Source organism: Lepisma saccharinum, chromosome 18 (assembly GCF_977018435.1).
Source record: "Lepisma saccharinum chromosome 18, izLepSacc3.1, whole genome shotgun sequence".
Lineage (NCBI taxonomy): Eukaryota > Metazoa > Arthropoda > Insecta > Zygentoma > Lepismatidae > Lepisma > Lepisma saccharinum.
The window spans coordinates 37,122,254-37,143,292 of record NC_139246.1 but is presented as its reverse complement, the minus strand read 5'-3'; the positions used below and the strand labels follow the sequence as shown (position 1 = coordinate 37,143,292).

At 38.4% G+C, this 21,039-nt stretch overlaps 1 protein-coding gene across 1 annotated transcript; it reads left to right on the top strand.

The window, feature by feature from the left end:
* Positions 1-10,917: 10,917 nt before the first annotated feature.
* Positions 10,918-20,418, top strand: LOC146001979 (uncharacterized). The gene is made up of 3 exons (XM_083139695.1): positions 10,918-10,994; positions 14,745-14,819; positions 18,428-20,418. The coding sequence occupies exons 2-3, from the start codon at positions 14,769-14,771 to the stop codon at positions 18,809-18,811; spliced, it is 435 nt and encodes a 144-aa protein (XP_082995821.1). The 5' UTR covers positions 10,918-10,994; positions 14,745-14,768; the 3' UTR covers positions 18,812-20,418.
* The last annotated feature ends 621 nt before the right edge of the window (positions 20,419-21,039 follow it).

The following is a 21,039-nucleotide window of genomic DNA, read 5'->3' as shown; positions in this document are numbered from 1 at the left end:
ATTTTGCGATTTGAGGTCAGAAATCCGAATGTCACATAATGCTAGTTAACAATACAGGGTGTCTCTACAATCCAGCTAACATTATAATCAAACGTAACTCTGAAACCACATGAGATAGAGCAGGTTTTTGTTTTTTCCAAAATGTTCTGCAGCTCAAAAAGTTATTTTGTTGTTGCTGTTGTTGTGATGTTCATTTGTTGTCATTAGTTCATTGGCGTTCATTTTTGTTCTGCAGATTGAAAATGACATGGGGTGTTAGAAGGCTGCGGTATGCTGAATGCAAGTCAGCGGTTACTGAGCAACGACGCACTGAAAAATATGTTGGTGTTAAAACGACACAAAGTGTGTCCCTGGAGGTCTACACCACATTTTGGTCAACATATATACTCAGTGGTGTCAAAGAGGTGTTGATTGCAACCATTTGTCTGTGTTATTTCAACACCAGTGAGGTTGAACGTTGACCAAAATGTGGTGTAGACCTCCAAGGACCACACTCTGTGTCGTTTTAACACCAACATTTTTTACAGTGCGCTTTCGTCCTCAATATGAAAAAGATCCTCCCTACCTCGATAGATATTTCCCTGGCAGATGGATAGCCCGTGGCGGACCAATCGCCTAGCCCCCGCGCTCCTCTGATATCACCCCCTTGGATTTTTTTTTTTTCCTTTTGGGGAACGTCATGGATTGTGTATACGAAATCCCTGTTCCACATCTTGTTGCTGCAAGGTGTATGGCTACAAGTGAAATACAGCCTTGACTTTCTGAGGCCAACCAGATGAGCACACATTGAGGTGCACTGACGTACAAGAATAAATGTTTTGAGCAGTGGAATATTTTGTAAAAAAACGCCCTGCTCTATGTCATGTGGTTTCATAGTTATTTTTTATTGTAATGGTAACGGGACCTCAGGCACACTCTGTATTTGTAAAATCGACGGTAAAGTTATTAATTTATTTGAGAGTGAAACTATTTACAAGAACAATTATATATTTATTAGTTAGTACACATACAAAGAAAGAAGCGCGTTCCTAGCCATCATTAAAACAAATAAACAAACATGAATTCTACCTGTCACAAAATTGATTTCACTTTCCTGCATTCACGTTGTTTACGTTTTTATTTACAGAATTTGCAGACGCCATGTTTCCCGAAAAGCCCGCCAAACCTCCTCCTCCTTGTCCTGTCTCTTGGGCTTGAGTGAAAACCTAGAACACGAATAAAATAATTTATCAGAAAAAAAAGAAAACATTTCTTAACTAACATTTCAAATGTATAGCAACAGAGAGGATTATCTAGTTGCAATGAAGTTTCAACGCCAGACACACAGGAAATTGTACCTTTGTTTCGATTTGTAACAGTGATCGATTTAAACTGTATTATGGTCCTCATTTTTGTATTATTTTATTTACAAGGGGTGGTGATTGATTTAGGGATGAGGACATACAAGGTAGATGATGTATCTAGGCACTCAATTGAAGGTAAATAACTATAGGATCACCGGTAATTCTTATGGAAGTAGCAAATATTTCTAAAAACGACCAAGATTCTCGCTCGACGGAGAATTTTTATATGTAGAAATCTTCATATCCATCCACTGCAGAGCCCCCCGATGGTAACGTCGTCACCTTGTAATTAAGGGTTCCCTAGTTCGATACCCGGTGGAGGCTCATGGAGTTTCGGAACCCACTTTAAACTGCAGGTCCAATACCGATAGCCTTACTGTGCATAAAGTGGACTTAAAACACAAAATCAAACAATCGAGCCATTCATTACTTGGTATTTATTTGAGCCGATGACTTCACTTCTAATTTCCTGTTCTGTTGTCATTTTCATTAAGATCACTGGCATCTATTAACACTGTGTAATGTTCCTCCACAGGGTATCCAATAAGGCTAAGACGTTACCACTACGCCATCTGGAGGACCCAAAATATACATTTGATTTATTGATTTGGCTTATTTTTATTCGCTTATCTACCACTCTTCGCTAATCATCAATGTGAGAATGATTGATGATGTGATGAAATTAATAATAAAAAAACACCCAAGTCAGATCCGAAACTGTGTCACTTCAAAATATACATTTACGCATATGTAGCCATATACGCATGTGAATATTTTTCGCCTCGGTCAGATGGTATTCCTAAATAAAATTATTTATGAGAGAAAAGAAAAACGCTGGGTTCAAAACCTAGGCTACTCTTCATATCATAATGTTCAAATGGGAGGCTCTTTTTCGTTCAATGTCTTGGATTTTGATGTGATGTGACATTGTGATAAAAAATATTGGGTTGATGCATAAATTCGTACGGTTTGTGTTTGGTATGGCAACACTGCGGTGTTAGGAGTTTGTTTATCGTTTAATGTTCATCAATTGGAGTGGTATTGTTGTGCTTGCTTTGAATTTTACTGATTTAAAGAAAGACGGTGTTATTTATGGGCTAGAGAACAGTAAGGTTTCAGTGAAAAAATAATTTCCGACATCTTCTTCTGTCTGAGTTTTCTATTTCCGTATCAAAATTTCCATTTTCTGGGAAGAATCCCATGCCGGTTAGTGAGTTTTGTACAATTAGAATCGCTGTGAGGTTCTACCGCTGGGAAGAATAAAGACAGGAGTCTTCAGCGAACGTAAGCCCCGCCGCATCAAGTGGTGTTTGGAAGAAAGAATCTTCAGGATGAAGCCTGGTGATGGTCTAAAGTAAAGGGGCCCATAAACTATCGTTTTCCCCCGAGGTTGTTATTTGTGATCATCAGTCACATTTGCTAGTCAATTATTTCCTGTATTTATTCTGGTCTTCGGAGATAGCCCAGCTAGCCTAGAATATACGCGCCTGGCTGTCATATATGACATTGTTGTCATACCTCATTTTCTGGAGAAATAAATTGGGCAGTCTATTGATTATAGTTCTGAATAATGACTTATAGACTTATAGAATGTCGGACTTTCCGTCTTCACAGTTCTGGCAAGGCGTGAAGAGACGTCTGGCCACCACATGTCCCTTCGATGTTGCCAGCTCTTAAGAGGACATATCCTTCGTGGTAACACACAATAGGCCTCTTGGTTGTGAGGAGATAAGGTCTGGTTTTACACAGGGTTGTAAACATATCGTGTAACATGAATTTTCTTTCACAGTAAAAATAATGAGAACCTTTAATTTTTTTACAAAAAGTTGTACAAATTTCATTAAAACCTGCTGAAAATGTAATATTATCCGTTAAAATTGTTACAAATCTATACTGTACCTCAATTATATGCATTTGTCTTAAATGTTTTGACGAAATCAACGTGAATAGGAATCAAATGAGGAAAGGAAATCGTTATTTAAATTAAAATCGATTTTATATTTCGGGAAGGTCTACGATGGATGTATCTAGCTGAAACATTTTCCGGGAACTATTGAGCAGCAAATGAAACGTTCTTGGCATACAGTTCGATTACATATACCGTGTGTTTTGAAAGTCCTGCAGGACTCGAATATGCTAAAACTTTAAAGTAATAGGTTTATTACTACAATTTTTTTTTTACACATATAAAAATTTAAAAATTTGTTCTGTCCACACAGATGAATTACGTGTGTGCAGGTGATCACGCGATCACGTGATTCCAAGATGTCGTCGATGTAGGAAAGAGCTCAGTGCGTGTTATGGCTTGCTGAGTTAAAATCTTGTGTTTTGTTGCGGAGAAGATTGAAAACAACGTTTGGAAAAACACCTCCAGCGGAGACAAGTATCCAGGGATGGTACGAAAAGTTTAAGGCTGCGGGAAGTGTAGCAGATTTGCCACGTAATTGGAGGCCAAGAACGAGTGATGTGATAGTGAATGCAGTGCAGGAGAGCGTGCAATGGAATCCAATGAAATCTCTTAAACTAAGATCCTTGGAACTGGAAGTAGTGAGGTGTATGTTACAAGAAATTGAAAGCCAGGCCCTAAAAGTTGAGATTTGTGCACGATCTGATAGAATATATCTTACCATCATAACCAACACTAGAGCCATGAAGAGCAACGTTTCGACTGGAGTCATCTTCAAGATTTCTGTAACGGAACACATCGTATGATTCAGACACGTGAAGATACCTCTCAACATTTACACAATCATCTCAGAGTTTACCTAGAGTTGTCGTCAGCTAGGAAAGGTGTGTTGAATACTATTCTCGGAGCGAAGAGACTTTTGAACTGTGCGTGAACATCTTTACTTAAAAAAAGGTTCTTTTCCTATTCTTCCTATAATTACTTATACATACAAGTAATTACCACTTATGAGCATGCACTTATAGTCTGATCTGTAATTAACAAATAACTAGAAAAGGTGTGATTTTTAATTTTTAAGTTTTCAATTTAAAAAATGTTTCTCTTAAGCTGTACAGGATTTCGAATTTTACCCTGAAAACACTATGGGTGTTGTGGTTAATACTGATTTAACAGTCTGGGCACTTCAGGGTTAATAAATAGGTACCTGATGGGCAACTCTTGGGAATGGGAGAGGTGGTAAACGTCTATGGATCGTTGATCTCCACAAGTGGCCTAGATTATTAATATGTGTACTACTACCGCTACATCACCACATACCTTCACGATATTCTTAAATGTGTTGGGGTGTATCATATCGTGTCTGTTAAAATGTACAGGGTGTCCGGATTGTAACTGTCAGTGTTTAACTAGTTATTACATTTCAACAAACTGAGCTTTTTGTTAACAAAGCATTGCGAAAGCAATCATACATTTCTGAGTTTAGTTCAGCAAATTTTAATACATGTACAACCAGCGGGCGGCGCTAGTGTCGCTCAAACAAAAATTGCGTCGGTCCAGGAAGAAGCACAATGTGTGTGGTATGCAGAGACAAAAAGAGCCATGCGTTCCACAAGAAGAATCATCCATGAGGTAACACCAGGAAGAATGGAAGGAACAATTTTCATCTACAGAGAGTGTGTGAAACAAATCCCGAGTGTCAGACGTGCCTGAGGAAACGTGGCAGTTAATCTAAGTGCATCTTTTGGGGTACATCAAGGACATTGTGTATTCTGGAGAAAAGATAGATGATCTACAAGAACTGCAGGACTGTAATCGGTAAGCTCTTGCTTCCGTAAGCCCTCAGATGCTACAGAACAGGTGAAGGGAGATTGAATACAGGCTGGACATTCTCCGTTCACCAAACGGAACTCATGTAGAGCTATACTGAGCTGTGACTGCTTCCAATAAATCTTGATGAGTTTGCCTTTAAAATGTATGATTTTTTTTCAAGCTACTCCTTACCATATTAAAATACCACACTTTAAAAAACTGTCAGTCCCACTCTGAACACCCCGAAATTCATGAAATGGTGTAAAAAATATGTTAGCTTAATTGTAAGACTACTACAAAAACTAAATAATAATAATAGAGTTACCTCTCTCTGTGACCTATCTTCAAAGCAATAGACAATGTACTGAAATAATATATTTCTTTCACTGCCTACTGCACTTGGACAATGATTTACGTCATTTCTTAGGAAGCTTTATATACTTCCAGCGAAGGATATTCTTCGCTATCTTCAGAAAAGTACCCAAAGTGACAAATGGCGAAATACTGTTCTAGTTATGGTTTGACATAAGATACCAAATGTTGTTTTTACATGTTTTGGATATATAGAATGACATGTTCCAGATAAACTTTATCTGTTATGACTGTTTGTCATTTTCGCTGTACTAATCGTCCTATTAACGTAAATCCGATCTTCAAAGCGCGTGTTTGTCTTGTTAGGAAGAGTACGGAACAAATGAAAACAAGTTATTGCGAATTAGTAGGGGGACAGTCTTGGCACTTCCTCTTCAAAAATGCTTAACCCTAACTTACCTGATGTGGAACAGACAGACCCATCTTTTTTATCATTAAAATTCTGGAAAACATTTTGTTATTGAATCACGATTTCCTCTGTTGATTACACATGTGCAGTTATTTAGTAATTATAATAATTACAAAAATTGCCATCAACAATCACAAATAATAACCAATTATTGCATGAGTGCCGCACTGTATATTAACAGTCACTAAACTTACAAGAATATAATAACTTTTCATGAAAGCTTTGTTGTTTATAGATGTGCAGTTGTTCATTAATTATAATAATTACAAAAATTACCATCATTACCAAACAATTGTACACTCTGACTGGCATGAGTGTCTTGTATGACACTCATTTAAAGATGGCGCCTTATAAGCCTAGTGCATTTTGCCCCTATTTACATTACATTTAAGTTTTTATGAACAAAAGTAATACACAAATATTGGGAACACTCTAGGTTGATTGATTGATTGATTGATTTCGTGTTTTAAGTCCGCTTTATGCACAGTAAGGTAAATCGGGACTGGACCTACAGTTTAAATGGGATCCGAATCACTATGTGTCTCCACCGGGTATCGAACCCGGGACCTCTTGATTACAAGACGACTACGCTACCACTGCGCTATCGGGTAGGCGGAACACTCCAGGGAACAATGTAATTTATTTTCAATTTTATATAACAATTTATAAAGTTGAAAAATCGAAAAAATAGAGGAGGTGAGCCTGACTGTCCGCCCTTCGGGTAAGCTAGTGTTAATCCGACGACATAAGCTTGCAATAACGATGGAAAATACAAGGGGTACAGACCAAGCGCTGTACCTCTAAGCGAGCTATCTTCGAACACGTATGTTCTCTTTACCACGAACGGAACATAGGAATGCCAGTTCGAAGTGACCACAAAGAAATTACATTTAATATAGCGGGATGTGGCGTTGCCCGAAACGGCTAATTTCATATTCAAATTTTTGGAGAAAACTAAATACTAACATTTTCAACCCTACGGGAGCATCTTAGAGATGTCTTGGAAAGGCTCACGTATCAACACTGACGTAACGATATGCAGCGTTGGAATTGAAGAAGTAATTTAATATATGTATTTAGTAGAACATTTAAAGTCTTAGACCAATCTTATTAAAACTTTACAATTTTGAGTTAATGTAACTTCCAGAAATTTCCAGCGATTTTACAATTATTTGACATGGTTTAGTATAATTACCATTTTCCCAACTTCGGTTATAGTGCTGAAAATTGGTGTTGAATAATATGAAATAATTTATAACAGTACAGGGGGAGGAAATTTCGTTTGCAGTGTTGGGAACATTTTTAGAAACACAGAACGTAGTAGTTCTTAAAGCCTTGGGTTATCAGAGGCTGATTTAGAAATGGTAACATTGGAACAGATGGGGAATGTCATCCAGTGACATCCTTACTCACTAGCGTACGCAGGATTTTTTTTTCGGAGGGGTCTAGAATTACAAAAGTATATATTACATAGTTGGAGTGGGATAAACTATAAAATATATTGTAATTCTGTTTTTAACCTTTGTTTAAATAGTTGTTAAAAGCGAAAAGTTGCATTCGGAGTAATTTTAAGAAGAATTTGCATTTACCACTTTCGCTTCTCACAAGTTCTTCACTGCTTACATTTGAAAATGTCGATTTTTTTCAAAATTTCTGGAGGGCTCTAGCCCCATCAGTTTCCCTCCTGCGTACGCCAGTGTCTCTCGTTAATAGTATCCCTTCAGGTTTCTAGCAAGCACAGATTCTTTTCCCAGTTAATCTCGATAATAATTATCTCTATCTACATATCAGGACTCGATCTATATGATCTGTTTTATTGAAGGCACACTCCGTCAGGAAGATATCCATGTCCACTGGCGTATGCAGGATTTTTCGTCTCTGGAGGGGCTGAAATTGTAAATTTCGAAAACATATAGCTGTATTGGAGATTGTAAGTAATTTTGCTTTCCGCTCCTCATTTGTTTTTATTTTACTCCCGCTGAGAACTTCCTCTTTAGAAAACGGAATTCTGGGAGTGTGACTTCATAGCGGCATGGTGCATGTCGACTCACAACAGCGAGAAAGACATTTCATTTTTTCATCCTATTCAGATTTAGTCATTTGTGTGATTCATCTGTGTGTGCAAACGTGTTACCATTATTGTACAGGGTGGTCCAAAAGTGCGGAACGGGCCGAGTAAAACCGGAATGCATGCGGTTATGGAAATTTAATATGTGTACATGTAGTTTCGGGATGGTGGAAAAGCTACAGAACCGCTTTTGAAATATGGTCGCCATCTTGAAAGCCGTCATCTTGGATCGAGATCACTTTTTTTAAAATGGGAACCTATGCACGTGACACATGAAATTACACTGGACAAAGCTCACAAACACGATGGTAGCATTAATTTTTACAAAACTTTATTCATGTTCATGCTACAGGGTGTTAAAGAAGTGTTTTCAACTGTTTCTCTCATTGTTGCAGGATGTTAGAGGATATGCTCACCATGTTCACCATTGTTGGCCAGTGTCATATTGAGTCGATTCATCCATTCCTGATGGACTTTCGATAAGATGTCGGGTGTGATGCTTGCATAGCACTCGACAATTATGTCTTTCAAATGTTCCATATCACGAATTTTTACGGAATAGACCAGTGATTGCACGTGGCCTTACATATAAAAATCGAAGGCGTTAGGTCCGGCGAGCGTGGTGACTATACCACAGGCTCCCTGCGACCTATCAGCCGATTGGGAAACTGGATGTTCAGATAATCCCTGACATTGTGACCAAAATACGGGGAAGAGCCGTCATGTTGAAAGAACTCAGGGAAACTGCCACCGTCGATCATGAGAGATGGAAATACTTGTGTCTTCAGTAAGTTCAAATAATCTTCGGCATTGATGGTACCGTCAATGAAGAAAGGTCATGTCACAGGGGTTCCCCATACCATCACTTTTGAACGGAGGACTGTCCCAGATGTATCCACCCAATGAGGATTCGATTCAGACTAGTATCTCATGTTTTGTCTGTTCACCTTCGCATTGAGATAAAAGTTTGCTTCATCATTGAGCAACAGCTTGTGAAGGAAGATAGAGTCTTTTAACACCTTACGGGACATTTCTTCTGCAAATTCAACCCTACGGTCAGGATCGACCTCACTCAGGTGTTGAAGCAACTGAATCTTGTGTGGATGCTATTTGTGCCTCTTCAGAATCCTCATAATGGAAGCACGACTCACTCCAGTAACAGCATCATGACTACGGGCACTCAACGTAACTGCCACAAACACAGCTGTTGATGTAGCTTCATCTGTGGCTACCTTAGGCCTACCTGATTTAGGCCTGTTTGCAACAGATCCAGTCTCTCTGAACTTAGCGATCAGTTTCTTCACAATGCTGTCAACAATGGGAGCTCGTTCTGGATGGCGCTGATTGAATTCATCTGCGATTACTTTCGAGCTTATATCCCCACACATCAGGATTATTTCCACACGTTTTGCTTGTGTGAGCTCCATTTCTTAGTGCACCTGCAACAATGAGAGAAACCGTTGAAAACACTTCTTTAACACCCTGTAGAATGAACATGAATAATATTTTGCAAAAATGAATGGTACTATCGTGTTTGTGAGCTTTTCCAGTGTAATTTCATGCATCACATGCCTAGGTTCCCATTTTAAAAAGTGATATCGATCCAAGATGACGGCTTTCAAGATGGCGAACATATTTCAAAAGCGGTTCGTTAGCTTTTCCCCCATCCCCAAACTACATGTACACATATAAAATTTCAATAACCGCATGCATTTCGGTTTTATTAGGCCCGTTCCGCACTTTTGGACCACCCTGTATATAATATGTGAACTGCATTAAAGGATCTGTATTAAAAAACAATTGTTACTGTGTCCATAACTTCCAACTTTATGGTAAAGCGTCCAACATGGCGCAAGTCCCAGAGGGAAATGCAAACAAACTGCTTTTTAGGGGGCTGCACACACTCAAGAAGATATTTCATATTTATATAATTTTCCACTCTCAAAAATGGTAATCGGAGCTGATTTTTAGGGCTGGTTGACATTTGCCACGAGTTCTTCAATGCATTTATTTAAAAATGTTGATTTTCGTTAAATTTCGGACGGGGGCTGTATCCCATCAGCCCCCGTAAAGCTTGAACGCAGGAGTTTTGGTTCGTAGCAATTAGCATCACATCTAGGAGGCTGGGTTTTACAATCGAAACAAACAAGGTGTGACTGTGCTCTCTGCAATGAACTGTGTATCATGAGGCGGTGAAGGTAGGTTCCACATATTCGTATTCCGAGCCACAATACAGGAGGTGTGATAAACACCACGCTTCGTTCTCATTTAACTCCCCCCCCCCCAAAGCACTAATGATAAACCTCGGGGAATATTGCCAGCAGGTATCGAAAAGTTAGTGTCCTGTATCGAATTTCCCACGAGAGGTGCAACTACGAATTTTTGTCTGGAGGATAAACGTTACAATAATGATAATAATAATGTAGGATGACACATTTTACTTTGTAATTAAAAAATGACAAAGATGTCACTTGCCATGTTTTACACCCGAGCCCTTCAATTATTGTTTTACTCATGACATGTGTAACTTTCATGTATAGCATATTACACATATGCAACATGGAGCGACATAAAATCAGAAAATGCATATGAAACATGTTAACACTAATTTGCGTATGTATTCAAAGTCCTGCTACTCTTAGATTCTGATAGTCTTGCTTTTTTTTACTTCAATGTTTGCCCCCCTTTCCCCCTTAGAATTGATTTCCGATTAAGTTTAGGGGGCATGCCCCCCTTCCGTGGTTGCGCCACTGTTACCCACACCGGAAATTGAGCCCACAGCATTCGCGTGGCAGTCATTTTATCTAAAGAAGCAATAGCAAACTTATCTCGACCAAAACAAAAGTAGGGCTTGCAGCAGGAAAAATGGGTTACTCTCAAAAGGCGATTTACAACACAACGTTCCTTTATCGTGAAAAAGTGGGACGCACACGTTACGTGTCGTTCAATACATAATTTGCGTTCTAGGTCGGTACTGCTGTCCTGATGAACATGGAACAGCATTCCACGAGGTAACGGTTCTACAATAATCTAAAGATTTGGACAGAAAAAAAGCAATATGGACATTAGTAGTGGAGCCAGCGAAAGGTGAGTTCTAGCCTTCATTCTATGCTATTAACTCGATGTTAACATAATCATCGCGTAGGTCCCTAAGAAAGATTACACATTTAAAAAATCGATCATCTGAAAGGTACGTTTTCTCTTTAAGGAACGGCAACTTATTTTCTAGCCAGTTAATATCCCACACCTTTTTTAAGAGAAGAACATCGTGTTTAAAAAATGAGTTCATTATTTCAGGGATTTGCCAACTCTTCTCTAACACAATCTTCATTGCCTTTCGTTCTAACTGTTCGTAGCCTACCTGATTTTTTAACTTCTGAAACACTTCCTGTTACATCAAATAACTTGTTGGTTCTTGATATAGTGTCACGTTTAAGTGCTGAAGGCGTGGGCGTATTTAAGGTGGGTTCAGCGGGTCCAATCCCTCCCCTTTTGGTTAAGTAAAATTACCAGCTTACCTCTTCTATCCGCTTGTTCATAAACATTTCTTCGGACATATTTTATTCTCCTGAATTAAGAACGTATAGGACGGGATACAGGTGGGAAACGTAATTTCACACACCAGATGGGACTGCAGACCAAATGTCTGAAATTTCCTGATAGTTTCGGAATTTGTGCGATAAGAAACTGCATTGGGACTGTCAATTCAGTTCCTTGAGTCTTTTTAAAGTAATTTGGTTTTACAAAAACAGTGCAAGAAAACCAGGAAAACACTATCAAACATTTTCAAGTTGTTTGACGCAATATGGACCGACAAGCATCAATACTAAGTAGCATGACTTGTGGAATTGTATTCACTAATTGTAGCAAATTTAACTTTACAATTTACTAGTAGAAGAGAAATATTTCAGCAAGTTCTTCATTTTCTTCACTGCGTAACCTGTGGGGAGTTTGAAATATCTCCACTTGTTCTAACCAAATTGTTCTCATGCAGTGCAAGATTATGTTTGGCACCTCAAAATGTGAACTGTTCAGTACTGTGAACATGTCAGTATTCTAATATAGATATTTAAAAGAAAACTAAGAGAGAGTTCTAGAACTTTAATGAAATGTATTCCAAAGCAGAGAAAGTAGAAAGAGACTGTGATGAAGAAATGAAGAGACCTAGAACACCCAGCAGTCAAAGAGGAGGAACAATGCCCTACCTGAGAGCACAAAATAATATTACAAAGTATATCATTATCGTCCATTCTTCTAACCATTTTGTAGTAGAATTGAACTCACGTTTCTCTGAACACAGTCAAGACATTGCAAAATTGCAACAACTTATTCCAAAAATGTGAAATGGCTATCCCTCATTCATTGGAACAGTGTGTCAAAATGTTGGATGCCCTGGTTGATAGATTAGATTTTGATAGCCTGATCAAACCTAGCCCTGCTATACGTCCCGGATATCATTGTCCTTGTGTCCCGAATAGTTTTTTCGGTATGCTCAAATGTCCTGGAATCGGGAGGGAAAGAAGAAATTATTAAGACTATACTTTCCTCAACATTATTTATATTTAAAAACGTAATATTAAAATGCTCATTTTACTAAACAATATATGGTAACTGTACATTGAACCTCTCCCTCTCGATAATACAAGAATTATCTAGTTACAAGAAGATGCTGCAAAGATATTGGACTTCAAGATAGCACCGTCGTCTGCTAGCAGCACTGAATTTCAGTTGCAATTCTGTTCCATTGCATAGTAATCTGTTTACTGTAAACAGTCAGTGCTTGGGTGCCCGCACTGCTCAGTCCTCAAATAAAGTTTCGACATTCTGAGATAACAGCTTAGTTCATTTTGGCACCGAAAAGGAATTGCAAAATTAATGATATACATCGAAGTGGATTTCTGTTTCTTCTTAAGAAAATGGATATGTACATACACAGAACTTCGTCTGGTCCAGCATTCTTTCCCCCTCCCCCCCCCCCCCGCTCCCCAACAAGCTTCCGGTCAGCAGTGTTCCGGACTTCCACTTATGAAATATTGCAACCTAATCGTATCAAAAGTTGGCCCTCCCCCCTTACGTGAACTACATATACGCCCATGGCTGGGGGTCAATCTTGGTACCATTCTAAAAAAAACATTCACTTCCTCAGAGATGTCGGTTAGATTCTTCAGACTTCGTATGTATTGTATAGGCTGTATTGGGTTTAATATTAACCACTGTGAGTATTAAACTTTTGGTTTGGGCAGGATACTTACTCCAAGGCCGCCTGTAGAATTTTATCTCGTGAGGGAGTAGTAAGATTTCAAATATTACATTGTTGTTGTTATCATTATTATTATTGCTATTATAATAATATTATTGCTTTATTACTATTATTACTTTACAAATCATAAAATTCAAATTGAATTGAAAATACTTTCACGTTGTATACAAATTCAGACTAGAGCCTACTATTTAGATAGAACGTTCAAACTTAATATCCATTAAAGCTACCTATGCAACTTTCTAGTGAACACTAATACATTAGGCTGTTCAGTTGAAAAATGGTGTCTTCTGTAATCCACAAGGCTGCATACTTTTCTGTATGGAATCTTTTATGACTGTATCATAAATGGACACGAATGATTGATTGATTTTGTTTTATTTTACTTCGCTTTTCTGCCATTTGAACCACTGGCGTCGTAGCGCGATGTGCTGGGCACGAACTATTTCTCAGTTATACTGATAACACCATTAAGCCTTGATTCCATGATAACCAAAAACTCAATATGCTGACCAAGGCAGAATTTATTTTATTTTAAAACATAAAACTGAAGGTTACGTTTCAACCTTCTGGAAAGGTCTTCTTCAGACTCTTTACCAAATACAATGATATAAGGTACAAAACAGGAAGATATATATGTACACAAAAATCACTCCCCTCTAGACACAAAATTGTTAGAAGAAGGCCAAGGAAATAGAGAAGAATGGGAAGAAGACAAATAAACTGGAATGGGGGACTGAAGATAAACAAAGAAGGTGTTAGAAAGAGTGGAAAATACAAGAACGAAGGAGGAGAAAAGAAGGAAGAGGAATGAAGAAAGAAATGATAAGGAAAAAGAGCGTGAGATAAGGAGTCCAACCACGTTCCAGATGAAAGGAAATGTTTATCTAAATTGCCTGTCAGGTGAAACAATAGTTGACAGGAGAAGACCACCTGCTGGAACACATGGAAAATAATGTTCCAGATAAAGAACTTTCTAAAAATTTTGTGTCTGGAGGGGAGTGTCTTTTGTCGTATCTTCCTGTTTTGTACCTTATATCACTTGTATTTGGTACAGAGCCTGAAGAAGACCTTGCTAAAGGTCTTTTCTACTGTTACGGCGGCCGGTCATAATTCTGGCAAGGAAAGTGGGGAGCGGGGAAGCAACCAATCCAGCACGATAAGAAACGCAGCAGTGAGTAGAACGAGGTTCACGTAGTACTTCTTCTTGCCGTGTCGTGTCTCTCGGCGCCACTGCTGTCTGGTTGGTCTCCGGCGTAATCCCCTCTCCCAACTTCCCTTGCCAGAACGAGGGCTGATCGCCGTAAGAGTAGAAAAGACCTATAGAAGGTTGAAGCGAAACGTTTAGTTTCATGTTTTAAAATAAAATAAATTCTGCCTTGGTCAGCATATTGAGTTTTCTATTATTTGTATCCTTTCAATTCCAATTTCTTTGAGGGGGATAAAAACATCCCTGGCAGGGATAAAATGTTTTGTGGGGTGGAAATCCCCTGCATCCCCCCCCCCCGTTAATTCGCACATTGATTTTAACTTATGTATTTAATGCTTCCTGTAATGATTCTCTTATCTCACACCAGGTACAAGAATTGGGAAACGAAGCCATGACGTCATTAGAAGGAGCAGGCCTGATTACAATTGTTGCGTTGTCGCAGGTGAGGCACCATATTATTGAAATGCTATCCTATACTGCATAAATGAAAGGGCAGTGGTCGTGCGGTTGTCATGCTTTGGGCTCTGGACGCGCTCAGTTTTGAGTCTCACGTAACAACTTTTCTCCTGGATTTCGGCCTGTGTATTGCTACCCGCCATCGTGAGGAAATTCTGGAGCTACGAATGAGTAGCGTACCCGGTCATGGAAACCAACAACAACGACTGGGGGTTCATCGTACTGACCACATGTTACTTGCAAGTATACTATACACTGAATACATAATCCAAACTAAACTTGAAGTATGAGCAGACTTCTACACAGTTTTTAAATTAAATTTAAAGTCCTCAACGTTCAACTGGGTTTCGATAATGTTGTAACTGAAGTTGCATGGAATAAAAGAGCAGGGGTATTTAATTCACCTTAAAGCATCCGATACAAACTCAATTGCAACTTTTTAACACAAGAAATTTTAAATAAATATTCCTACATAATGAAAATGAATCGAAATGACCAACTTTCAAAATTTTTCATTGATACAATGTTATTCTCAATGACTCCCTGAAAATTTTATGAACATATGTACAATAGACAAAATAAATACTGGTTATTCGTGAATGTAGAAGACAGCCACACACTCTGTAACTCCTTCAATGATCTCAAACCTCTAGCCATTATTGCGCCACGGTTTATTATTTATTATTAGATCCCGGATTTGTATGAAATTGCATATTCTATTCCTTTCTAGGTACATACCTTGAACAGGAAAATGTCAACGAATTATACAACTGATATAATTTTGCATAAGATTTATGTTACATATTTTTACATATTTCCCAGGATGTTACATATTTTACAGATTTGCTGATTTACTTTACATAAAACAAGATATTTCGGTATATTTTCCTCTTTCCTCAATTTTCGATCCTTGAAACAGGATGAAGAAAATTTGTAGCTCATGTTGTCATATTTTCTAATCAATGAAATGCATAGTGCTTACGATCACTTAAAATTGACTGCCAAGTCGAAAGACAGGCTGAAAAAAAAAAACCACTGCTACTTATCGAAAGATGCTGGAGTCCCCCCCCCCCCTTTCTGAGCTTCCAAGAACATGGAAAAGAACCTAGTGGTTCACTCTGTAACAAAGCATATGTAAGTCCTGTATGCATTAATTCTTCTTGAATCTGCCCTCATATTTACATATTCTACAATAATTCCTGATCTGAAAAGAAACTAATAGTTGAGAAAATCAGTTTTTTTTAAGTCTGTACACGTTGCTGTGCTCTTTTGAGTTTACAAATTCAATACAAATTTTAATTTGAACAACTTACATCCTTAAAATTATGTTGTATATTATAAAATAAAATAAATATCTAGGAGAATTCTTACAATTGCTCGGATACTCGATTATTATTAATATTACATATTTTTTGATACTATATATTTAGCTACATATCCTTTTGATAATACATATTTATGTACATATTTTCTCAATTATTATTACATATTTATGTACATATTTTGTACTTTGATATTACATAGAAATCCGAGGTCTAGTTACTATTATCGTAAGGGGGGGGGATGTGGCAGAAATTTCTTCTTTCTTTCGGAGGAAGTCTATCACCAATTTGAGTGTTCTGTGTAGCCGACTGTGTCAGTTTCATCTGGTCTCGACATTTTACACGGAAACGTCATTTTTTCGTGTCTGCTACAAGAACTATTAGTCGCTCAAGGTAAAGATAAAATAGCTACCCCTTGTACGATGTACTATCATGCCATGAAAATATATGCGGGTGGGGGTGTGGATGTAGAGACCCAAGCAATCAGAACCTAGGCCATTAGTGGAAGTGATCTGATCAGCAACACTCTACCGTTGCGATAAACTCCACTTCGGAGTTACTACAGGTACCCATATCCCAGAGCCACTGCATGTAGGGGAATTCTGGAAAAATACCCACCTCAAATCAATCAAATTTTAATTTATATCACTATCAGGGACTAATCCATCCCCCATCGGCAATCAATGCCCATAAGGAGGTTGGTTGTGGTCAAGCGAGATGCGAGAAAATGTGGCAAATATATGGGTAACTATAAAAGAAGGCTCAACCCTCCTACGACAGTTCTGGGCACAGCACTGCCCCAAGTGTAGCACATCTATAACGTTTTGTTACACAATATCAAAGTTTTCTGTAAAAAAATTGAAGTCTTCTTGTTTTAATGATTCCAATAATATTATGGGAGATGAGTATAAATTATGCAGCGTAGTATTGCTGAATCTTCTTCATTCACGTGTTTTAATCTGTCCCTAGGTCCAATATTTTAATTGTTATGCATAAATAAGTATATGTTTGAAAATCATTTAAATGTAAAATATATTTTAAAATGCATATTTATTATAGCTCTTTTCAGTTCTTACGGCGGGCGCTCTAGAAGTTGGCAGGGGAAGTTGAAAGCGGGGAAGCGACCAATCCAGCACGATAAGAAACGTAGCCGCCAGTAGAACGAGTTTCACGTAGTACTTTTTCCGGTCGCGTTGTGTCTCTCGGCGCCACTGCTGTCGTCTGGTTGGTCTGTTGCGTAATCCCCGCTCCCCACTTCCCCTGCCATCTTCTAGAGCGCCCGCCGTAAGAACTGAAAAGAGCTATAGTCTCAAGGAAATATGTGTTGTTGAAAACACATGTGCAGTATATGTAGTATTTATTACGTGGAGGACGTCAACGTAAAACTTTACATTCGCTAAATATCTCTATATTTCTGGCGTCAGCAGTGCTAGATGTGAATGGGGGTGTGGAGGGATGGTATCCCTCCCAGGTAGCAAAATTTTCACAATTCTGTTCCCCAGCTTACTTATTTTCATCAAGTTAAACCATAGGAGCATACCTTCAGCTAACCCCAAGACCCGACCCTTCCACCCCCCGCCCCTCCCCGCTAACGTCAGTGGTGATCGATCCACTGATATCTACTGTCGGATTAAATATTATGGATACTCGAGTTTGAACTCCAACACCGCTAGTGACACTCACAGTGACAGCCCGGAGTTCCGACGGTTCAACGGACATCACTGTGCGTGGTGTTGACACGTTTCACGTACATCCTTACTCCGTTGAATAAAAATCTGTTTAAAATCGGTTTCTCAATGTGAATTCACAATGATAATGGATTTTAAAAACATATGTAAAGAGATTTAAAACAAGAGCAATATTGTATTTGTAGGACTATCCAATACCAAGAAAAAGTTGTTTCGTAAAATTGATGAGAACAGTTTTTTTGTGACAAATTTTGAAAATCTGAGAATTAAGATTTGTGTTTGAAATCATACTAAAATTTCATTGCTCTCGCGCCACCAGTTTTTATAGAATTTTAAAGAGGGCGATCGTTTGAAAAACTGAATAAGAGGCATTCTTTTGTTCCCACGACGATAAGAATATGTATAAGACTTACTCGAAAAAGAAATTGGTTGGCATAGATTAACGTAGAATTGAATAAGCTAAATTTTGATTTAACTCCTTTTATATATAGATCTGCTGGTTACTCTTTTTTTATTGGAGTCGAAACTCGAGTATCTATAATTTTTAATCCGACATTAAGTCTTGTGTTGCTCCTTTTTCGCAGGTTATGAACCCTGTACACACGGGTTGGTGGTCCTGGGGCACACAGGACATGCTCAACCCGACGATCTTCGTCATTTACAAGATTGTGAGTGAGTACTTCGACCCTTCGGCGGTCGACGCCTTCCTGGGACAGCGCCACGTGGAGGATGAGGAGACGGAGGACATCGCGAAAGCCCTGGGTGGGAAGGAGACCAAGAACGCAATCGGGAGCTCCCCCAAGAGCAACGCGCTTGAGCAGCTCAAGTACTTCGTCGGGAACGTCGTCGACAGCAACAGCGTCCCGTCGTCGCTGGCCTCGTCTCTGTCGAGCCTCAAGGACAAGCTGGACAACCCAGAGAGCCTGATAGCGCAGATTCTGAAGACGAAACCACCAGTTGAGCTCTGAATGTATAGGCTTACACAGCTTGTGGATCATTCTCTACCTATATTTATTCCTACTTTTCATCTCTCACGTACTGGTAATACAGCCTCAATGACACACAGATTGCTAATCTTTCCTTTTCTCGTTTTCAGTTCTTCAGTGTCTAACAACCCTTATCATCCCCACATTCCCATGATGTAACCATCTCCAATGGCTTTGCTTTTCTTTTCTTTGATTAACCTCTTCTCAATATTCTCCCAATCCTTGTCACTATGAAAACACGATCATCAAGTAGAGGATTTCAATGGTACGTAGAAAATTAAGCCACAACTGCAGATTCGAATAACTCTCGAACATACCCTTCCTTTGCTCTACCAACTGACTTAACAAGAGCTTTTGCTTTCGTTGTTTTACCTGTGGAATTGCCTTTTTGCTTTTACTGTTTTACCTGTGTGGAGTTGTGACTGCCAGTGCAACTGCAACATCTGTTGCCTTTGAAACACCGATGACTTCGATCCTATCTACAATATTCCAGGGTGTAGTTCTATATTACCTTACAATTTGGTACCACAGGGTGTGCTAGGTACAGACAATTCAACACAAGTAAAGACAGCGACAGCGAAAAATCAGCCAACAACAGTGTTGACTCAGTAGCTCAGTTGGTAGAGCAGTAGAACGGTATGCCCGAGCCCTGGCCCAGCTTACATTTTCGCTTCAATTTCGATAATACATCTTCGTGTGTGACAAATGATAACGATAACATTTCATTTCTTCCTTTCCTCCTTTCCTCGATATTCTTTTAATCTCCTCTATCCTCAAATCGTCGACATAAATATCCCTTCCATCCCTCTTTAATGTAGCGTTCATTTCGTGATGATTTCACCTTCTACGTCCTCACACCCTTATTAACAATGATCTTGATTTTCTTCTTTGAGATATCAAGTAGGAAATTGAGCTTTATCCCTTAAGTCCTGAAACCCTCAACAACATGATCCTCCCATTAAAATATTGAACTTTCATGTTATTCTTCCTTTAAATCCTTTGTTCTCTTAGTATTACCATATTCACCATGTGTCTCACATCTTGTTTTAGTTCTTCTCTTCATCTTCACATTCATGTCCACCAGTCACAATCATGACATTTCCATTCTACGTATTTGTAAACTTTCCTCCGTATATTTCTTCTAATATTCATTGCCTGAAAATCATAAACATATCTAAATTTTTATATCTATCCTTATCTTCTGATATAGTTTTAACTATTCTTCTTCTTCCAAACAGAAAGTTAAATGCAGTTTTTCTAACACTTTCAGCTTACATATTACTGCGAGAGACATGATAGCCTTAGAATATGTGTATGCTGCCAATTTCGTGAAATAGAAGTCAAGAGCATTATGCAATTGTGCATTAACGTATTGTAAACATAATAAATATATTATTTATTGATATCTTATCTTTATTTATTCAAGAAATCATACTAAATATGTAGCAAAGCTCTTATTTGTAATTTAACACGTGATAAACTGTATTCAAGACAATATCTATGAATTTGCAGCACGATGACTGCGTATAAATACACAAAATATGATTCGTTGACAATATCAGACTTCAACAGATGTAAACAATGTTTAATTTTCTACATGCAAATAAATTTTTATGTTATCATTTAACATTTTTTAGCTGAATTTTTAGAAACGTATGTCAGTTCTTATGAAAAAAATAGCCGAGAAAATAATTTCCTATCTTATCCTTGAGCATGCTACTCCGTTCCTCCCTCCCACTCAACACGGTTTTATTCCTCATGCTTCATTTGACACAAACCTTGCTTGTTTGCTTACCAATGCGGTTAATTGCCTGAGTACCAAACAAGACATGGATGTCGTTTACTTAGATTTCCCAAGCCTTTGATTCTGTCCCTCATACACAACTTACCTACAAATTGTCAAACATATTTAACATTCACGGCCCTCTTCTTTCTCATCTTACTTGCACAATAGAAAGCAAAAGGTTATCATAACTAGTTGTTCTTCGTCATGGCTGTTGTGAAATATACGATCCTCCAATCAGAGTGAAGTTCGATTCTGAGGAGCAGGAGGCGTGACTCACGGTCTTGTCCACAGGAAGTTCAACCAATGCAGCATTTCCAAATATGAGATAACGTCCCCATTGGTTAAATATTGTTTCAATAATGCGAATCGGCAGAAAGATTGCGCAAAAGTTTACTTTGTCGTTTTAATGCTTTTAATCGTTTCA